Here is a 16,937-nt window from a genome sequence, read left to right on the forward strand (position 1 = left end):
ATTATCCCAAGATTCTTTGACAATACATCTACTAATTTCGTATTTAGGATTCAATAAATATCTTACAAATATAACGTATAGACAGTACGGATGCTTCAAGAATGTCGTTAGGGTCGAGCCCCTGAACATTGGGGTTGGTTAGGGAGCCACTCCCGGCCCCCTCAGCCCTCCACCAGACCCCTGCTAATGTCACGTAGTAAATTAAATAATGAATTTAAAGACCCTCGCCGGAAGAAAACCTTCTAAAAGTATTTCTTTTTTCTAACAAATTCAGTCATTTAATTTTATAATTGGCTTGTAATTATAACCCAGGAATTTTTAACTACGTGATACATGAGTATCGTAAACATAACTATCTCAAAAAGGAAAAACAGCAATAAAATCAGTCTCCTTGTTTAAAAGTTATGATGACACAAACATTCAAATAAAAATTGAACTCATATTTTCTCTGTGCGTTGGGGGTTGAAATTGTTTTTCCAACAGAGCACGTTGCAGTACCTGAAGTGAGCACTTGTTTTCAACAAGGTTATATTACAATGGACTTCCCTCCTAGCCTCCTACTTAATTATCATAACGCGAGTTAACTGCACAAACTCAAATTAACAGTTTTTAAACACGAATAATTATTAAAATGATTCTATTGAGAGATAATGTGTAAATGTTAAGTTTTCCAGTATTAAAAACTTTTGTCATATTGTGGTCACTTTTTTCTTTTTTATAATAAAAGGGGCGAACAAGCAGCGAGAACACCGAGGGCTTCAACGACGCCCATGGGGGGAGGGGGCGAACTTGCGCCTTATAGAGTTGAAGGCGGTGGCCCGACTGAAAACTGCTTCGCCCTACTGAGGACACCCATCTTTTTGGAAGCCAACTTGACCTTATCTTCCAGATGACCGCGAAACTGAACGTCACTCGTTATGTCAACGCTGAAAATACCGAAACTGGCTGAGGCAACCAGGGGAGTGTTCTCAAACCGGAGATTCACGACAAAGAGATCTTTTTAGCGGTAATGGCGCATACTTGTGTCTATTGTGTAAATGGCCTTAGTTTAAAATAAAAATAATATAAGTTTTGTTAGCGCCTGCAATATCTTCACAGCAAAATATCATTAAAGGGTTTTGGTCGTCCATAGTATAATACTGTTTAATAAATATAGGTGGATATATTTAAATATCCTTTCTTATGATACTGATTTGATATTTTTAAATTGGATAGTAACAAATTCTTTACTAAAGTATCCGCTTGGAGCTTATCGTAGTTGGAGCTGAGGAAAGAGGCACTCACAAAAAAAAACCAACTCGACAATACAGAAAGAAGAAATAAAGAAGTAGTTATGTGTGTGTATTTGTTTTTCGCTGGCTCGATTACTTTTATTTAATTTTCCACATGTTCTAGGATTTTTCTGTAAAGAGGTTTGCACATTGCAACATTTCAATAAACATTTTTTAACCTATTAAATTTCACTCTATGTAGTCTATGCGCGAATTTAAACTTACGTCAGACATCAAACTGAACTTTTGTTAACGGTCATCTGTGAAAGTAAACTTTCTGATATTATTGTGTTATCGTGAAGTAAATAATACTTTTTCAATTTTGTAAGGCTGTGATTTCATTGACAATAAAATTATGACAATGCAGATCGACAAAGCCGCAGAAGTGGCAGCACTTCGGAATAAAATAAGAAATCATGAAGCTTATGGAAAGCCGTAAATACCGCTATTTTTATTACTTAAATCAATGTTAAAGGTACGATAGATTAAATATGGGAGATATCATTTGTTTTAGATATAAGTGGTCGCCCAGAGACTTCGAACTCGGCCATGGACTAGGGAGAGGAAAATTTGGTCACGTTCATGTGGCTAGAGAGAAGAAAACTGGATATTTAGTTGCTATCAAAACGTTGTTCAAGTCGCAATTAGTTAATTCAAGATGTGAACGCCAAGTACTTCGGGAAATTGAAATACAAACTCATCTGAAGTAAGTTTCTGTACAATTAAAACTATTATTGTCACATATACAGATCATGTAACAACATTTGTTTGTGTAAGAATAAAATAACAATGAACATACCTCTTTATTTGACAGACATCCAAACATTCTTCAAATGTTGACTTGGTTCCACGATGAAAGAAGAATTTACCTTGTTGTGGAGTTTGCAGCTGGTGGGGAACTTTACAAACATCTTACTAACTCACCACATGGACGATTTCCTGAACCCAGAGCTGCTAAAAGCATATATCAGGTAAAATTAATTGTGTACTTAGCTGTCCCCTCCCCTACCAAATTAAGATGTTACTTAACTAGACTACCATACAGAAATTTATGAATAAAAAAAAACAGACTAGTCATGGGTAACTCAACTATAAATTATGGCCTGCAGATTGGGTCACAGTTCACCCAAGTAAAGTAGTTCAGTGAACCAACTCTACAATAATAGTACAGTAGTTGTATAAGCTGCCAATTTAATTACTGAAACAAGCTCCAGTTTTAAGACTATCAGAACTGAGCTTTAGACTTGTTCGGAGCTTATTTACACATCACTATACTAAACTGATGCTATGTTAAATGGTGGCACATTAGTTGTTTATAGATAGACATTAATTGTTATGCATTTTGAATCTTGTAACAGTAGCATTCTTGTTTATATTTCAGGTAGCAGATGCAGTAGAGTACTGTCACCAGAGACATGTCATACACAGAGATATCAAACCTGAAAACATTCTTGTCTCTTACAACGGTGATCTAAAACTTGGTGACTTTGGTTGGTCTGTGCATGCACCATCAGAGAGGTATGGTTTACTAAAGTTTGCTTATTCCTCTTTCAGTTTCATAATCATGTAATCTCATAATTGAGATATATACTTTGAAAATATTCACATTATTAAAATATGAATGTTTAGTTGAATGGATGTTTGTTGCTACTATATTGAAGTGTCTGGAAGAACACATAGGCAACTAATCAAGTATTTATATTCTGCGGAGATGAAGTAAAGGGTGATAGCTATTCGGAAATAGCTAAAATTTTTAATGTATATGAGAAAAGTAAATTTGAAATAAAACCTGAAAGTAAGCAGTAAGAAATTCGTACTGTATATGAGGGGGATATCAAGAAAATATTGTTGCAATATATTTTAACAGCTAGTTTTAATTTTTAGAGTTTTTTAAATAAAATAAATCAAATACAATTGTTTTCTTTTTTTGCAGGCGTAAAACAATGTGCGGTACCTTAGATTATCTGGCTCCAGAAATGATAACAAGACAAGTTTACAATTTATCAGTTGATTTGTGGTGTATTGGAGTTTTGTTGTATGAGTTTTTGGTCGGAAAACCACCATTCGAAAGTAAAGACCAAGATAATACATATGCCAGAATTATTGCCATAGACTTAAAATTTCCCTCTTACGTCCCTGAGGGTGCTAGGGATTTAATTTCAAAGGTAAGTGTTTACATTTAAAATATAAAATTATTTTATTGTCTCCCCGTATACAGTCCTGTGTTAGAGGTATTTGGCTTTTTTATGCTTGTTCACTATCATATAACTTTTAATTTTGTTCCCCTGTACGAATTTTTCATATCATACTTAAGATTTATCATACAAATGTAGTTTTACATTTATTAATAACTTCTGTATAGGATATGGCAATTGGTAATAAAAAAAAAGAAAATGATTACTGCATTGCTATTATTTTGTGTATAATTTTTTTCTACTACAATGTGAAATGATTTTATAGTATTTACAATCTTATTATGTTTTTATTTCAGCTTTTAAAATATCAAGCTACAGATAGGATATCACTTGCGGAGGCGAAGGTTCACCCTTGGGTTCAACAGTACTACAGTGGTCCAAGCACACATAAACATTAGTATTGCATAATGCTTGGTTCACACTGGGCCATTACAGTTGGACATTAGCACAACCAGCAATTGTATACACTGGCGCCAGTTAGTTATCACATTATACTAGTTGAATTTAGTAGATTTTACTAACAAGTGTCAATCGAAAGTCTCTTTGTCTAGATGGTCATCGGCAAACCTGCACACAGCTGACACAAATTTATTTATGATTTGTAACTGCTGAATATATATATAAAAAAATGACATCACATAATCTGACAATGGAATATTTCTTTCATCAATTTAAACATAGTAAATGCTGAGTTGTGGATGGATGGATCATATTACTCCAAATAGAAAAATAGACTGATAAGAGATTGCAGCCTGATAGAACAAAGTATATTCTAAGAGTTGCAAAAGCCTAGTGTAAATATGCCGTATGTGAAAAAAAAATAGTTTATGAAATTTGTACTTTTAATCAATAAATGTATACTTTTAATATTAAATGTATAAACTTTTTGATTTTTACATTATTTAATTTTATAGGAATTTTTGCTTAAACACTATAGACTGTAACCGAAATTTGTAATCCATTTTAATCCATCTTTACTACCCTTAGCCGGTTTGTATTCCAACCCAATCCAATCACTGTATCCATTGTCATCTAAATGTTGCAGTATGTATGGATAGTTTATTTCTCCTGGTACATCTGGTTCATTCCGGTTTGGCACCTGAGCAATCTGCAAATGTCAAACTGCAGTAACTACTGTAATTGGTTAAATGTCATACTAATAATCTAAATGTGAAAGTTTTAGAGCTACTATATTAAATTTAAAAGTTAAGTATATGCCAAAATATTGTGCTTAGTCAAGAAATATTTACCTGAACATGTCCCACGTAAGGCATTAGGTTTTTAATATTGTGAGACAAATCTCCGCAAATGTGCTGAAGATGGAATATATCCAACTGAAGTTTGAGATGTTCACTGCCAATACGTTTTATTATATCCACGGCTGTAAAAATACAAAACTTGATAGTTAAAAACATAGGCAGGATCAATCAGAGTTGGCTGAAATCATCAGTAAATTAAAATATGAAACTACCTTTCCCATAATCACTCAAGAAATATTTTGGTACCGAATGCTGATTGATGGGTTCTATTACACCTAACAAGTTTACATTTTTTAAGACATCAGCCGCATATTTTAAATTTTTCTCATATGTTTCCCAATTACTGGTGGTAACGTTTTCCAGCTTTCCCGCCATTATGTGAATTTTTTTCGCGCCCACTGCTTTCGCATAGTCAATGGTAACTTGTAAATTCTCTTTAAATTCATTTTCTTTACCAGGTATGGCTGTAACACCTAATTCTCCTCTGCTTACATCACCTGTAAAGTATTTTAAATATCCATTTATAAAGGAGTTATATTTACTTGTAGCCATTTCAGGTATTTAGATAATAAATATTTTTTTTGTATGTTGGTATATTATTTGCTCTCAATCCCTTAATTAAACTAAAAATAAGCAGCTGTTAAGTTATTACTAAATTTACTTTGCCTCGCTTTGCATTGATTTTGTTTATTGAAAATTTATATGAGTACGGACTTACCTGTCTTGAGATTTATTAGTACTTGCTCGATCCCGGCAGATTCCTTTGCTTTTTTCACTTGCTCTACCGTATGACCAAAGGGAAAGCCGGTTTCAACGGCTTTGAAACCTGCTTCTTTAGCCAGAGCATATCTTTCTAGTATAGTAGCCCCTTCAGTGAACATAAACGAAAGATTCGCACAGAACTTCATAATTATGAACTCTTATAAGAAAATAAAATCAACAACTTATAGGTTATGTTGTTCTGTCACTAATGACATTTGCAAAAGTTTTATGAACAGCGTTATCAACAGGTTGTTTATTATCAGTAGCACAACGCAAAAGCCACAATCAATATGAACTCGTGATAAGATAAGCAATGTCAACCTTCTTTATGATCTACATCGAAATAAAAACAATTGGTAGCAGTTAAAGTTTCAGTATTTCGTTTTTTTTTTGCGAAAACCATAGTTATAGTCAGTTCTCGTTAAAAACGTCATAATTTAAAATCTGCAGGTCCTGGGTTCACGACTACCCATATATATGCCAGCATGTTAATAAGGTCTAGTAACCCCTAACATATGGTAGGTACCGAGCCCCTCTATGGAAACTTGTAGTGACCTGAAAATATTAATTATGGAGAAGGTACATATAGCAATAAATAAAACAAGAAACTGACAAGCCGTATTATTTTTATCTATGAATAGTAAATTCGTTTGTTATCATTATAAACATAATACCGTTATACTCTTACTTACATTTTATTTTAATGAATACATAAACACAGATTAAAGTTTAAAATAACGTAAAGTCCAACAAAGACGGAATGGTCAACATAATTAATCAATAAGGTAAAAAAATAACAAAACCCAGAAGTTATTTAAATAATTAAAAACAATAGGCATAATTATTAATTAGGAAATGGCTGCCTCTTTAGTAGCAAGTAATAGTAGGTTGTAAACGGACTATAGAATTAAAATTAAACTCATTATAATAATCTTAACTAATATTGTATTACACATATACATTTACATATTTTAAACCAACACTGAGTACATTTCAAGATTTATGATTCGTAAATACACAATAAAATGTAGTGTGCGGTACGTTTTTCTTTAGTTATTTTTTTTAATAACTGACTTAATTTCAGGTCTGTGCTTTTATGTAGTTATTGGTTTAAAATAAGTATATTCCTATAAAGCTTAACGTATTAAAGGGCACAAAAACAAACATTAAAAACAAAAAAACAAAACACTTAGTAACTGCACCACAAGGCACATGATTTTTTAATTTTCAATCACATAACCAGGTTTGGTTTAGTTACCATTATGTATAAACAAAACGAAAATTTTTCTTACCTTCAAATTAATAGTAATTCAAATTAAGATTGGTGGATAATTCTTACATCTAAAATAAATGCATGTGCTTTTAGTATACAGTCTTCATATAAAGAGGTATTCATGGTCGATATAATATTAATATAAATATGCTTTTTGATATTAACACAGCCATGTTTTACAACGTATATCAACTTATTCTAGCGTAGGACTATGTAAACAATCATATATAAAATACTAACTATGAATCATATGTCAACAGTTCTTTCGGTATTTAGAGGAAAGAAATGTTTTGAGCAGACTGTGCCAATACCCTGTAAAGCGTTTTCTTTGAGCTGTAATGGCAACCATTATGATTTGCGCGCGCCACTTTGTTAGGCATAGACAATTTTTGCTTTTTAATTTCTTTTATAAAGAATTATTTGACAGCATTATCCAGAATTATAGACCTACAAGGATATCTGACCCGATGGGCTGAAATCAAACTAATTTATGACAGTCCACTAGAGCCCTCCTGTCAATAAAAAAAATAGGTGAGAACTGCGATACCACTTCTCACCGACCCAGATATACTTGTTTGTATGTGAAAATCTGTTATCAATAAAATCAAAACTAATGATAATTATAATGCAATCTATCAAAAAAATTACATTCACCAATATAGCAATATATTCGACTTACGGCACTATTCTGAGGGCCTGTTATAATCAGAAGGGACTATGTTACAGTCATCTGCAAACCAATTCTTTTGACAATGAAGAACAATATTTACAAAGCAAATTATGCCAGGTAATAGTAATATTGACGGAGAATAAAACGTAACACTTGATGCGCAGACGACTGCTAATGGTGTATAAAAGGGTAAAGCTCAGTACACAGGTTAAAAATGTGTCACAAAAATAGATAGGATTATTGGATGAAAGTTACGATGTATGAAATAAGAAATTTTAATAGGTGTAAAGGTCACCCTGCAAGATCTGTGCATGTTTCCACTTAGCGGCTAGTAGCGGAACTATGGTCATGCTGCAAACCGTTAAGTGGAAATGGGATTTAAGTCTACCACTCGACGAGTCGCAGCGAGACCGGGGACTTAGGAGACAGCAGAAAGTCGAACTGGATGTCCAGCTCGCCGTCAAATTCGACCCGCCAGTGTTGCATTATCTACAACATAAAAAAACTAGTAAAACTTCTCATTTTTTAGCCATAGATGGCGCTGTTCACATTGTTATCGAAATTCTGAAATCCTACAAAATTCTTGTCATTTACGTTACATTTATTTAAGCTCTTCGTTAAACTGCACAAATTATTGATTAGTTTCGTATAACATAATCATGTTATCTATTTTTATTAAATTTCTAACACCATTACAGCTTTATGAGGTAGCCATAGTCTCGTTATCTTATGAATTATGTTCTGCCATTATCTGGTCGAACATTGCGCAACAACAATTTGTTTAAGGAGTGATAACTTAAATTTGTTGTGAAATCAAACGTCCTCTCGGCGACATACTTTGTCTATGATGAATCACTTCCGCCATGTCACAAGTCACAAGCAATCTTACAATAGATAGTACTGGTTCTATGCTGTCCCTATTCTAACACAGTACAAAGTTTCCCTTACTTTCGTACCGGATGCTTCATATGTTTTATACCTTTCAAGCAATTTATATAGACTAACTTTCTTTTTAACATTAACTTTGAAGTTGAATTTAAGTTGTTTAAGTTCAAATTAAATGTTCCAATACGTAAGTAGGTCAAATCTATCAAATCTGTTTGACACATACCTTGGCCAACAGCAGATGTAGTTCTAGTTCAACGAATCGTTTCCCGGGGCACATGCGGCGGCCGCGGCCGAAGGGCGCCACGAGGCCCGGCGAGTGCGGCTCCAGCCCGCCCGCCCAGCGCTCCGGCAGGAACTCGCGCGCGCGGCAGAAGTTCTCCTCGCGCCGGCACGCCGCGCCCGTGTGCGCCAACACAAATGTCTGCATTTTAACACAATGAATAAGAAACCAGCTATAAAACACCTAGGACTTATCTCGCTTGTCATGTGAATAAGACATATATAATTACAAGGTGTAATACACTTGGTACTGGAAGAATAGAAGAATCTTCTGTCAATTTAAACGTTTTAATACTACTAAAATGCGAAAGTTTAAAGGATGGATGGATAGATGCATGTTAGAGTTTGTAAACTAAACTGCTGAAAGGATCTTGATGAAATTTGGCATAGATGGAAAAGAGTGTATGCAACAACACATAGGTTAAGGTAGTTACTTTATTTTATTTCACGCGGACGTAGTCGCGGGCGAAAGCTAGTATTAAAATGAAGACAACTGTTCATTGAGTGATTGAATGATATTGCTTTGCGCAGTTCAAATGGTGTTGCGGTGCATCATTACTTGTCGGCGCTGGAGGTGGCAACACTTCCTCGCCATATTTGCGACGCGTCAATGTGTCGACTTCTTTCTTGCCGCTTCTTTCCTTTTGTGTGACAGACCAATCGGACGGATCATTATAACAATACAAATGTGTACAACAACTTTAAATTTATAACGCTACCGAACCGGTAGCGTTATAAATTTAAAGTTGTTGGCACACAGGGAAAGAAGTAATGCGACACATTGACGCATAGCAAATATGGCGGGGCAGTGTTGCTAGCTCCAACACCGAGAACGAGTGATGCGCCGCAACACAGCACTAAACTATCGCAATAGCTTTTAGTTATCTCTAATGCGCAAATAATATTGTACCATATCATTCATGTTGTATATGAACATACATAAACATAATATTTTATTGACCACAATTACATTATTGTTATAATATTTATAATTTTTTTATCTTAATGCGAATAATATGAACTATCCATTGTTCTTCTATGTTGATTTTAATAATTTATTTTTATGTTTATTATAATGATGCAAGAAGCTTTTAAAATATGTAGAATTTACTTTGAATTTCTCATAGTATTTTACATGAAAAATCTGCTATTCTAAAACTGTAAAGGCTTACATACACAACAATCACCAATTACCACGACTTCTTAAAAATCATCAGCGTGTTTAAGATAAAATGTATTTGAGATGCGATCCAAGTTTATTCTGGGCATCATTAAACTTCTGTTTTTAATGTGTAAGAATAGATGGAGCAACGGTAGAATAATGGTTAAAAAGACACTCACACCAGCATCCAACCTATGTCCGGCGACATTCATAGGCTTGTCGAGTAGACGAGCTAGAAACGGTGCAGTTGGCAGCAATCGAAAAGCCTCCTTGGTAGCGTCACGTATAGAAGTAGCGGCGGAGAGGTCCTCCAGGTCGAGTCGCTTGGTGACCGGCAGCTCGGAGCGGATCCTCTCCTGCCAGTCTGGACGTCCGCTCAATAGGTACAGCAGGAACACGAGGCTGTTTGCTAACTGTTGCAGAGACCGATGGTTAGACGTAGATAATGAGTAGGAATAGAGAATTAATAGACATAGAGAACATAGAAAGTAATCACGGCGCCGATAGGCGGAATGGGTTTCATTGCATTAACTAGGTAATTTTTCCAGAAGTGGAACACCGCGGATTTCCGCGTCTGTACTTAACTTTATCAAGTTAAGACTTTCGAACTAGAATAAATTGAAATTTTCGCTTTGATCGTTGTCAAATAGTAGAATCGACTAATCTTGATATTTCACATCTATGGTTTTATTTAGATTGTTCACTCACCGTCTCAATGCCGGCAGTGATGAAGTCAATAACAGCGGCCTTCTTATCGCGGGTATCGAGCTCCGGGTTGGCGAGGATATTGAGGAAGATCTCCCGCATGCCGTCGTCCTGCGCCGCGCCGTTCGTCCGCGACATCGCCTCATCCATCAGCTCGGATATTATCCTGCCACGATATCGTTAGATTTCGTATAGAGTACTATCGACTATTGGGAGACAGATAAAAAACTATTAAATCGTACAATTTCAGGTGTTTCTTTTGTAATTACATTTAAAACAATTTGCTGTATTAAAAATTAAGTAGGGAGAATAATGTGCTGTAGTCTAACTAAGTTAATCTTTCATTCTTTGTATGATTTTCAGTCATGGTAACAAAACAACGATGTCCGAAATATATTGCTGGTTACTCAATTATTATTTTTACTTCAACCTATGCAAGCATTCCTATGAATTCCATTTCAAAAAGCGTGCCTACAATTTCCTCAAAGGCCAGCAACGCTTCTGTAGTTCCTCTGGTGATGCGGATGTCCATGGGCATCGTTGACTATCTCTGTGTTCTCGCCGATCGTTTGCCCCCTTCTCTTATAAAAAAATCATTAGGACTTACATATGTATGGTCTCTTCGCTCTTTACAAAGGTCCTGTACAGATTTGTGGGGGCGAACTTCCACAGAGGTGCACCGTAGTAGGAGTCCCGCTGGGCCCTGAAGTGCGCCTTGACTGCTGCCGCTAGCGCCGCCGCCCGCCCAGACATCCAGCGCTCAAGGAACCCGAGCCGCGTGCCTAGCATTAGACCGCATACAGCTAGAAATAAAAAACATACGTGTCATTAATTATGTGTACTAAGCAAAAGGTGGAATTGTTACACACTAATCAATGTATACGTAGTTTTCATCGTACCTGATGTCGAAAAACTCCGTAAATGAAAACTACGTAGAACACCCACGAGAGGACCTCAAACCATTAGACTCTGATATGTACGTACAAACTCATGTATATTTTTTTATCACATGACGCAAATTAAAGGAATCATTTGTATTAGTTCCGCAGTATCGATTATTTTTTATTCGCAAGGCCAAAGCAACTTGTACTTGAAAATTTGGCAGCGTCGGAAACGACCGATTATCGACTACCTACATAATTGAATTAAGATATTGCGACGCAAACTTTGTGCGGTGCGGTGCAAGAAAATGTTTAAAAACGATATTATTTAACACACAAAGATCTTTTTATGAGCTTTATTACATTTTTAGACTATAAAAATCAAGAGTACTTTAAAAAAATGTATAAAAATCGTCATAATAACTCTGGACTATGGTAACTTTTGAATATTATTTAAAAGGATAGATATTTGAAGGACATCATTGGCTGTTTCAACAAGTAACTACCGACTTCATATCTGGAGCAATGTCAAGATTGTCTTACTTAGCTTACATTTACATTACACTCAAAGAGATAAGATCAAAAAACAATACAAATGCTTGTATTATAATTTAGCCAATACGATAGTAATCTTAGTAATCTTGTTTTGTGAGATCCATTGTGCTGAAACCAGATCCTTTAAAACATCTTCCCTTTGCACCCCAACATACTCTGTACATGGCCAAACAGGTTTCAAGTATAAATGAATAAAGGATGTAGAATTTCGGGACGAGGTCCTGCTGATATTTAGGGTTTTATATAAATAAAAAACATACATACGAATTGAGAAGATCGCCCATTTTGAAGTCGGTTAAAAGTGGTACAATCCCAGCCAAAAATAACTTGCAAAAACAGTCATCCTTTTTAAAGAAATAGAGATAACGTGTTCTTAAAAAGTTGGTTCGACCTTGAAGTGAATTAAACTACAATATCAGACGCTTAACGGCGCTACTTATGATTCCTTTCTTTCAATCTGTACATTCAACATACATATTCACGCTTGCTACTCGGACGTAAACAGAAATTGCAAAGTATTTAGCGCGATCTTATGACATCTCATATTTTACCTTTATGCGCGGGTGCTTACTTTATTAATTACTAGATTTCGCCCGCATCTCTATTCGCACGGAATTAAAAAAAAAACAACTAAGTATATGTGCTCTTCCAGACTATATTCTACATCTGTGCCAAATTCTATCCAGATCCGTGCAGAAGTTTACGCTACAAACTATAACAAACATCCATCCAAACTTTCGTATTTACAGTATTAGTAAGAAGTAAGATAACCATATGATGATGGCGTAGGAAAAAAGGCAGACAGATGGTGATATAAATTAAACAAGATAAAACTTCTAAATCTGAATAATGTTTGTCTAAAACGATTTCGTTGCACGTTGCAAGTTCTGTGTGAACGGAACGAATCAATAGCATCTGCTGTTGAGTTATCTCCACAACTACGAAGCGTTACGAGCCCGGCGATAGCTCGCTAACTAGGTCCTACGTACACTATGAGTTAGGTATTTTAATGGACTGTCTCTGTTCCATAATTTTATTAATGCGTTTTAATCAATTCTTAATATAGGTTATATCAACATATGGGTAGACGTTAGGAATGCAAAAAACTGTCTAATTGTAGTTCCCACAAAAAATATATCAACATGTCCCGAAATATGAAAGAGATGCGTTCTCAAGATTTTACACTTTTTCTCCCTGTTTAGGTGTGTGTTCATCTTAATCACTGATGTTAATTACGTTAATTATTAGCAAATTAATAACTTTTTGGCTTAATATCGAACCTATATCGTTCAAGACTATCCAATTCGTCTCGAACAAGTTAGTCACCCTATCCGCAGCTGTCATAATTCTTGCGTCGATAACCGAGTGGTATCATAATGCACTTCTAATGTTGCATTCCTCGCGGCGATGCGAGGCGACGCGAGGCGATGCGGGCACTATCACTATCGCCGCTATTCCTACGATATCTGACCTACATTAAGCGACATTATCAGATGCAGCGTCATATTTTCGTCATTGAAATGCTGTCCGTCGATTTATGTTCCGTGTCTTCCAACAGACAACATTATGACGTCTTATCTATCTATAATTTTACGATGTATTGAAGGAAAACTGAATGCTTTATTAGTTAGATATGTACTATCAATGTTATCATAGAAACTAGAATAAGGTTATGATAGATATAAGTCATCATCATCATCATCATCATCTTTCTCATTATCCTACTCCTGTAGAGTCGGCGCAAAAGGTTTTTGTCCTCCACATAACTATCATACGTCATCTCAGTCATCACTCCCTTCTTGTTCATGTTACCTTTCATTCACGCAATCCATCTCTTTCTAGGTCTACCTCTACCGGTGTATCTCATAACTAACGTTCTCCTTGTAACATGCGATTCATCCCTCCTCGTGCCCATACCATGCTAACCTTTTGTTCCTTACCTTCTCTACCAGTGGGGCTACTCTCAAACTTCCAACAAACAAACTAAACTTATGACAGATATAAGTTTTGAAGTAGTTACTAGGTGAGCACTTTAACTTACATAATTTTGGAATTCACACACACACTTTAAAATAAATCAAGCCGATTAATCTGCGGTTCACTGTAAATAGCCAAAATATGCACCCATGAAATACAAATATCCTTCTAGTAGCAAAATTAACCAAGCAACTAACACAATTTTATAGAAATAGAATTAACCTTGAATACCACCTGTCGCAGATAAAATTCCAAGGGTGACAAACATTACGACTAATTAGATAAAACTTATTTGAATGTTAAATAAGTTTATTTCGTAGCCTTCACAAAACAAGATAGCCTTGACGGCGACGGCGCACCAGGTTTCAACGAAACTATCTATCTTCCGTCATCATCTCTTCTTAGTCATATTACCTTTACCTAATTCAGTTCTTTCTACGCAAATAATACCTTTAAGCAGATACAAATTGAGCTTTGATATTTAAATTTCTTTTCGCATATGATTCTTAAAATAAAAAACATCTTACAAAAATCATACGTAAAATATTATCATCATATTAATTGAAGCTATTAATTATTATTAAAGCCACTTTCTTTAAGGACTGATACGAAGGGTAATTATTCGTAAACATTGATAAAACATGTTGGCATTGAATAAATATAAAAAGAAAACGTTCAAGTGAACATAACGCGTCGCTATCACGTGCACTATCGCACCAGTAAATTAATTACTGCACTGTTGACCGGGCAAAGGTCGTCGAGGTGGGCAAGGGATCTCATTGAAAATGTTGTTGTTATACCAAAGTTAATTGTCCACCAATTGTTTACATTTCATATTATCAAACGTATTATCCAACTCAAATAATATTCGATATTACGTTTTAAAAAGTAACACTACTGATTTAAGAAGGTCAATGAAAAACCTTTTCATCTATAATATAAATCAATTAATCTGCAAAACTACAAATAGAGGTCACTTATTATTACCATGTTAATGAACCTTCGTGATCTTGATTTATAAAACAGCTGCCTATTATCGTTTAGTATGCTGTCAGCTTAACTAGTTTAAAGATTTCCGAAAATTATGGAAAACACATCAAGTATAGCTTTAACATGTTTTTAAGTCAAGGTAAGTCAAAGGGACGGAGTTGCCTCGGCTGCTAGCACAGGTGGGGCTGTGGATATATGCGCAAGCGTTCCCTTAGTCCAGCCACCAGCCAACATGCGCGTTACCAACACTATTCGCATAGGCATGTTCCTCACATAAATAATTTAAATATTCAAGGTAATTTTAACCATACATAATAATTAGCTCTAATTGTATGTAATAGATATCTGTGCCATTATAATCGTAGACCCCTATCATAAAATATAACAATTTCAAATCGTATTATAAATGGATACAGTTTACGTTAAACATTATCTTACAAAGTAATTGTATCTCGTTTGTAAACGTTGATAAAAATCGTGCGACTTCGTTACGCAATTTTTTCTCAGTGTGTCACTAACCTAATTACATAAATAATCGAAACGAGCAAAGTCAAAGTCAATGCCGAATTACTTTATTGATTCGAAATAATATGAATTAACTGATAAGGGTTTATTTTCACGAATATTTTCAGTTCATTGCTACTTAAAATTTTATCAGCAATTTTAATATGTATGTTAATTTGTTTTCTCGATGAAATTTGACATAGATGTAGAAAATACTCCGGAAGAACACATAGGCTACTTATATTTGTTTTTTTTTTTAATTCCGCGCGGACGGCGTCGCGAGCCAAAGTTAGTGTGTATTTAAAGCTGCAGACGTAAATAAAGCGTGGCCTTGTATTTTTTTAATTAACCGAGTTCTCAAATCGTCCGTATGCCCATATAAGAACGGAAGTTATACGTAGCTTCACGTAGGTGTACAAAGCCTTTTGTTTCAACTTTTTGGTGGGGACAAAACTTGAAATTGCTTCCCTCGACCTTGAGTTACAAAGGCAGGTGCAGACCGAATTGCAAGAATATTTTGAATGCGGGGAACTACCAAAAAGACCCCTTTCGCATGTTTGTTCAAACAGGGTTGCGTTGTTTTAACGGAAAACGATCATATCGTCGAAAATTGTGGACCCTATTTCTGGAATTTTCGTATCTCTGTTTTTAAATTTGGATATATTTAAATTTAAATTGTACACACAAATATAACAAAGGGCTTTCAGTATATGCTTCTTTTGAATTTCGAAAATAAGGTTAAATAAAACGTTTCCTACAGTATATGCTTTCCGAAATCCAACCGTTTTTGATTATTTGTGTGCGTAATTGGTGATGCAATAGGGTTTTACCTCATTGTTCAATTTATAACTAAAATCAACAATTTTATAGGTAATATATAATATCTATAAAAACTAGCTTTTACCAAGATTAAATCTTACTAATATTATAAATGCGAATATTTAGATGGATGGATGGATGTTTGTTAAAAGATATCACCAGAAACGTTCAACGGATCTCGATTAAATTTGGAACAGATGTTGATATTAGTATGGAAGTACATTTTTTTTTAATTGCGTACGGTCGAAGTCGCGGCCAAAAGGTAGACTAACGTTTTTACCGTGAGAACGGGAAATAGTTGTGATATATAAAAACATAAAAGATTTAAGCTAACATGAAAAAAACACAGCCTTGAGAACAAAAGAGTCATGGTGTACGGGTGTACATGGCCACCAAGATACATGTAGATAACAAATGTACAAAAATTGTTTATGTATGTTTAATAGATAATCTATTTTATTACGACTCGACATGTCATGCTGGGAATTCAATTAAAAACAAATTAAATTAAATTTAATATCATTTTCAATCACAAATTTTAAGCAACATAGATTTCATTGTAATTAAATCAAAATGAGATAAGTATTATTTTGATTGTTGTAAAAAAATCCAACTTAAGAATGACATCAAAATTAACAACATATAACTTACGAGCTGTTGCCCGCGACTTCGTCCGCGTGGTATTAGAAAACATAAATACGAACTATATAAATTACAAAAAGCTACGTATCCCTCGGGAACCGGACA

The 16,937-nt window shown here is 34.8% G+C and overlaps 4 protein-coding genes across 5 annotated transcripts in view; 1 reads left to right on the forward strand and 3 right to left on the reverse strand.

Moving 5' to 3' along the window:
* LOC106104179 overlaps window positions 1–2,155 on the reverse strand; it is a 49,256-nt gene extending 47,101 nt beyond the window's left edge. The window contains exon 1 of the mRNA XM_013284131.1: window positions 2,071–2,155. The gene's annotated coding sequence lies outside the window, so the exon portion shown is untranslated. The remainder of the gene's footprint in view (window positions 1–2,070) is intronic.
* Window positions 1,489–4,214, forward strand: LOC106104181 (aurora kinase C-like). 2 transcript variants are annotated; one of them, XR_001225659.1, is made up of 7 exons: window positions 1,489–1,706; window positions 1,786–1,977; window positions 2,086–2,242; window positions 2,653–2,789; window positions 3,205–3,436; window positions 3,763–3,942; window positions 4,018–4,087. XR_001225659.1 is itself a non-coding variant. In XM_013284139.1 (6 exons), exons 1-6 carry the CDS (start codon window positions 1,627–1,629, stop codon window positions 3,862–3,864), a joined length of 900 nt encoding a protein of 299 aa, XP_013139593.1. In that variant the 5' UTR covers window positions 1,489–1,626; the 3' UTR covers window positions 3,865–4,214. The 2 variants fall into 2 exon arrangements, 1 of the variants encoding a protein (XP_013139593.1); XM_013284139.1 differs by having other exon boundaries at window positions 3,763–4,214.
* Window positions 4,215–4,310: 96 nt separating this feature from the next.
* Window positions 4,311–5,788, reverse strand: LOC106104182 (putative hydroxypyruvate isomerase). Its single transcript, XM_013284141.1, has 4 exons — window positions 5,444–5,788; window positions 4,938–5,222; window positions 4,717–4,847; window positions 4,311–4,574 (listed from the first exon to the last, which is right to left on the reverse strand). The coding sequence occupies exons 1-4, from the start codon at window positions 5,631–5,633 to the stop codon at window positions 4,398–4,400; spliced, it is 783 nt and encodes a 260-aa protein (XP_013139595.1). The 5' UTR covers window positions 5,634–5,788; the 3' UTR covers window positions 4,311–4,397.
* Window positions 5,789–6,141: 353 nt separating this feature from the next.
* Window positions 6,142–16,937, reverse strand: part of LOC106104241 (ecdysone 20-monooxygenase) — a 36,334-nt gene continuing 25,538 nt past the window's right edge. The window contains exons 5-9 of the mRNA XM_013284223.1: window positions 11,072–11,267; window positions 10,468–10,630; window positions 9,939–10,172; window positions 8,542–8,739; window positions 6,142–7,919 (exon numbers count right to left, since the gene is read on the reverse strand). Coding sequence (XP_013139677.1) covers window positions 7,815–7,919; window positions 8,542–8,739; window positions 9,939–10,172; window positions 10,468–10,630; window positions 11,072–11,267 — 896 coding nt within the window. The 3' untranslated portion in view covers window positions 6,142–7,814. The remainder of the gene's footprint in view (window positions 7,920–8,541; window positions 8,740–9,938; window positions 10,173–10,467; window positions 10,631–11,071; window positions 11,268–16,937) is intronic.

Source organism: Papilio polytes, unplaced genomic scaffold (genome assembly GCF_000836215.1).
Source record: "Papilio polytes unplaced genomic scaffold, Ppol_1.0 DF823691.1, whole genome shotgun sequence".
In the NCBI taxonomy this organism is placed as follows: Eukaryota; Metazoa; Arthropoda; class Insecta; order Lepidoptera; family Papilionidae; genus Papilio; species Papilio polytes.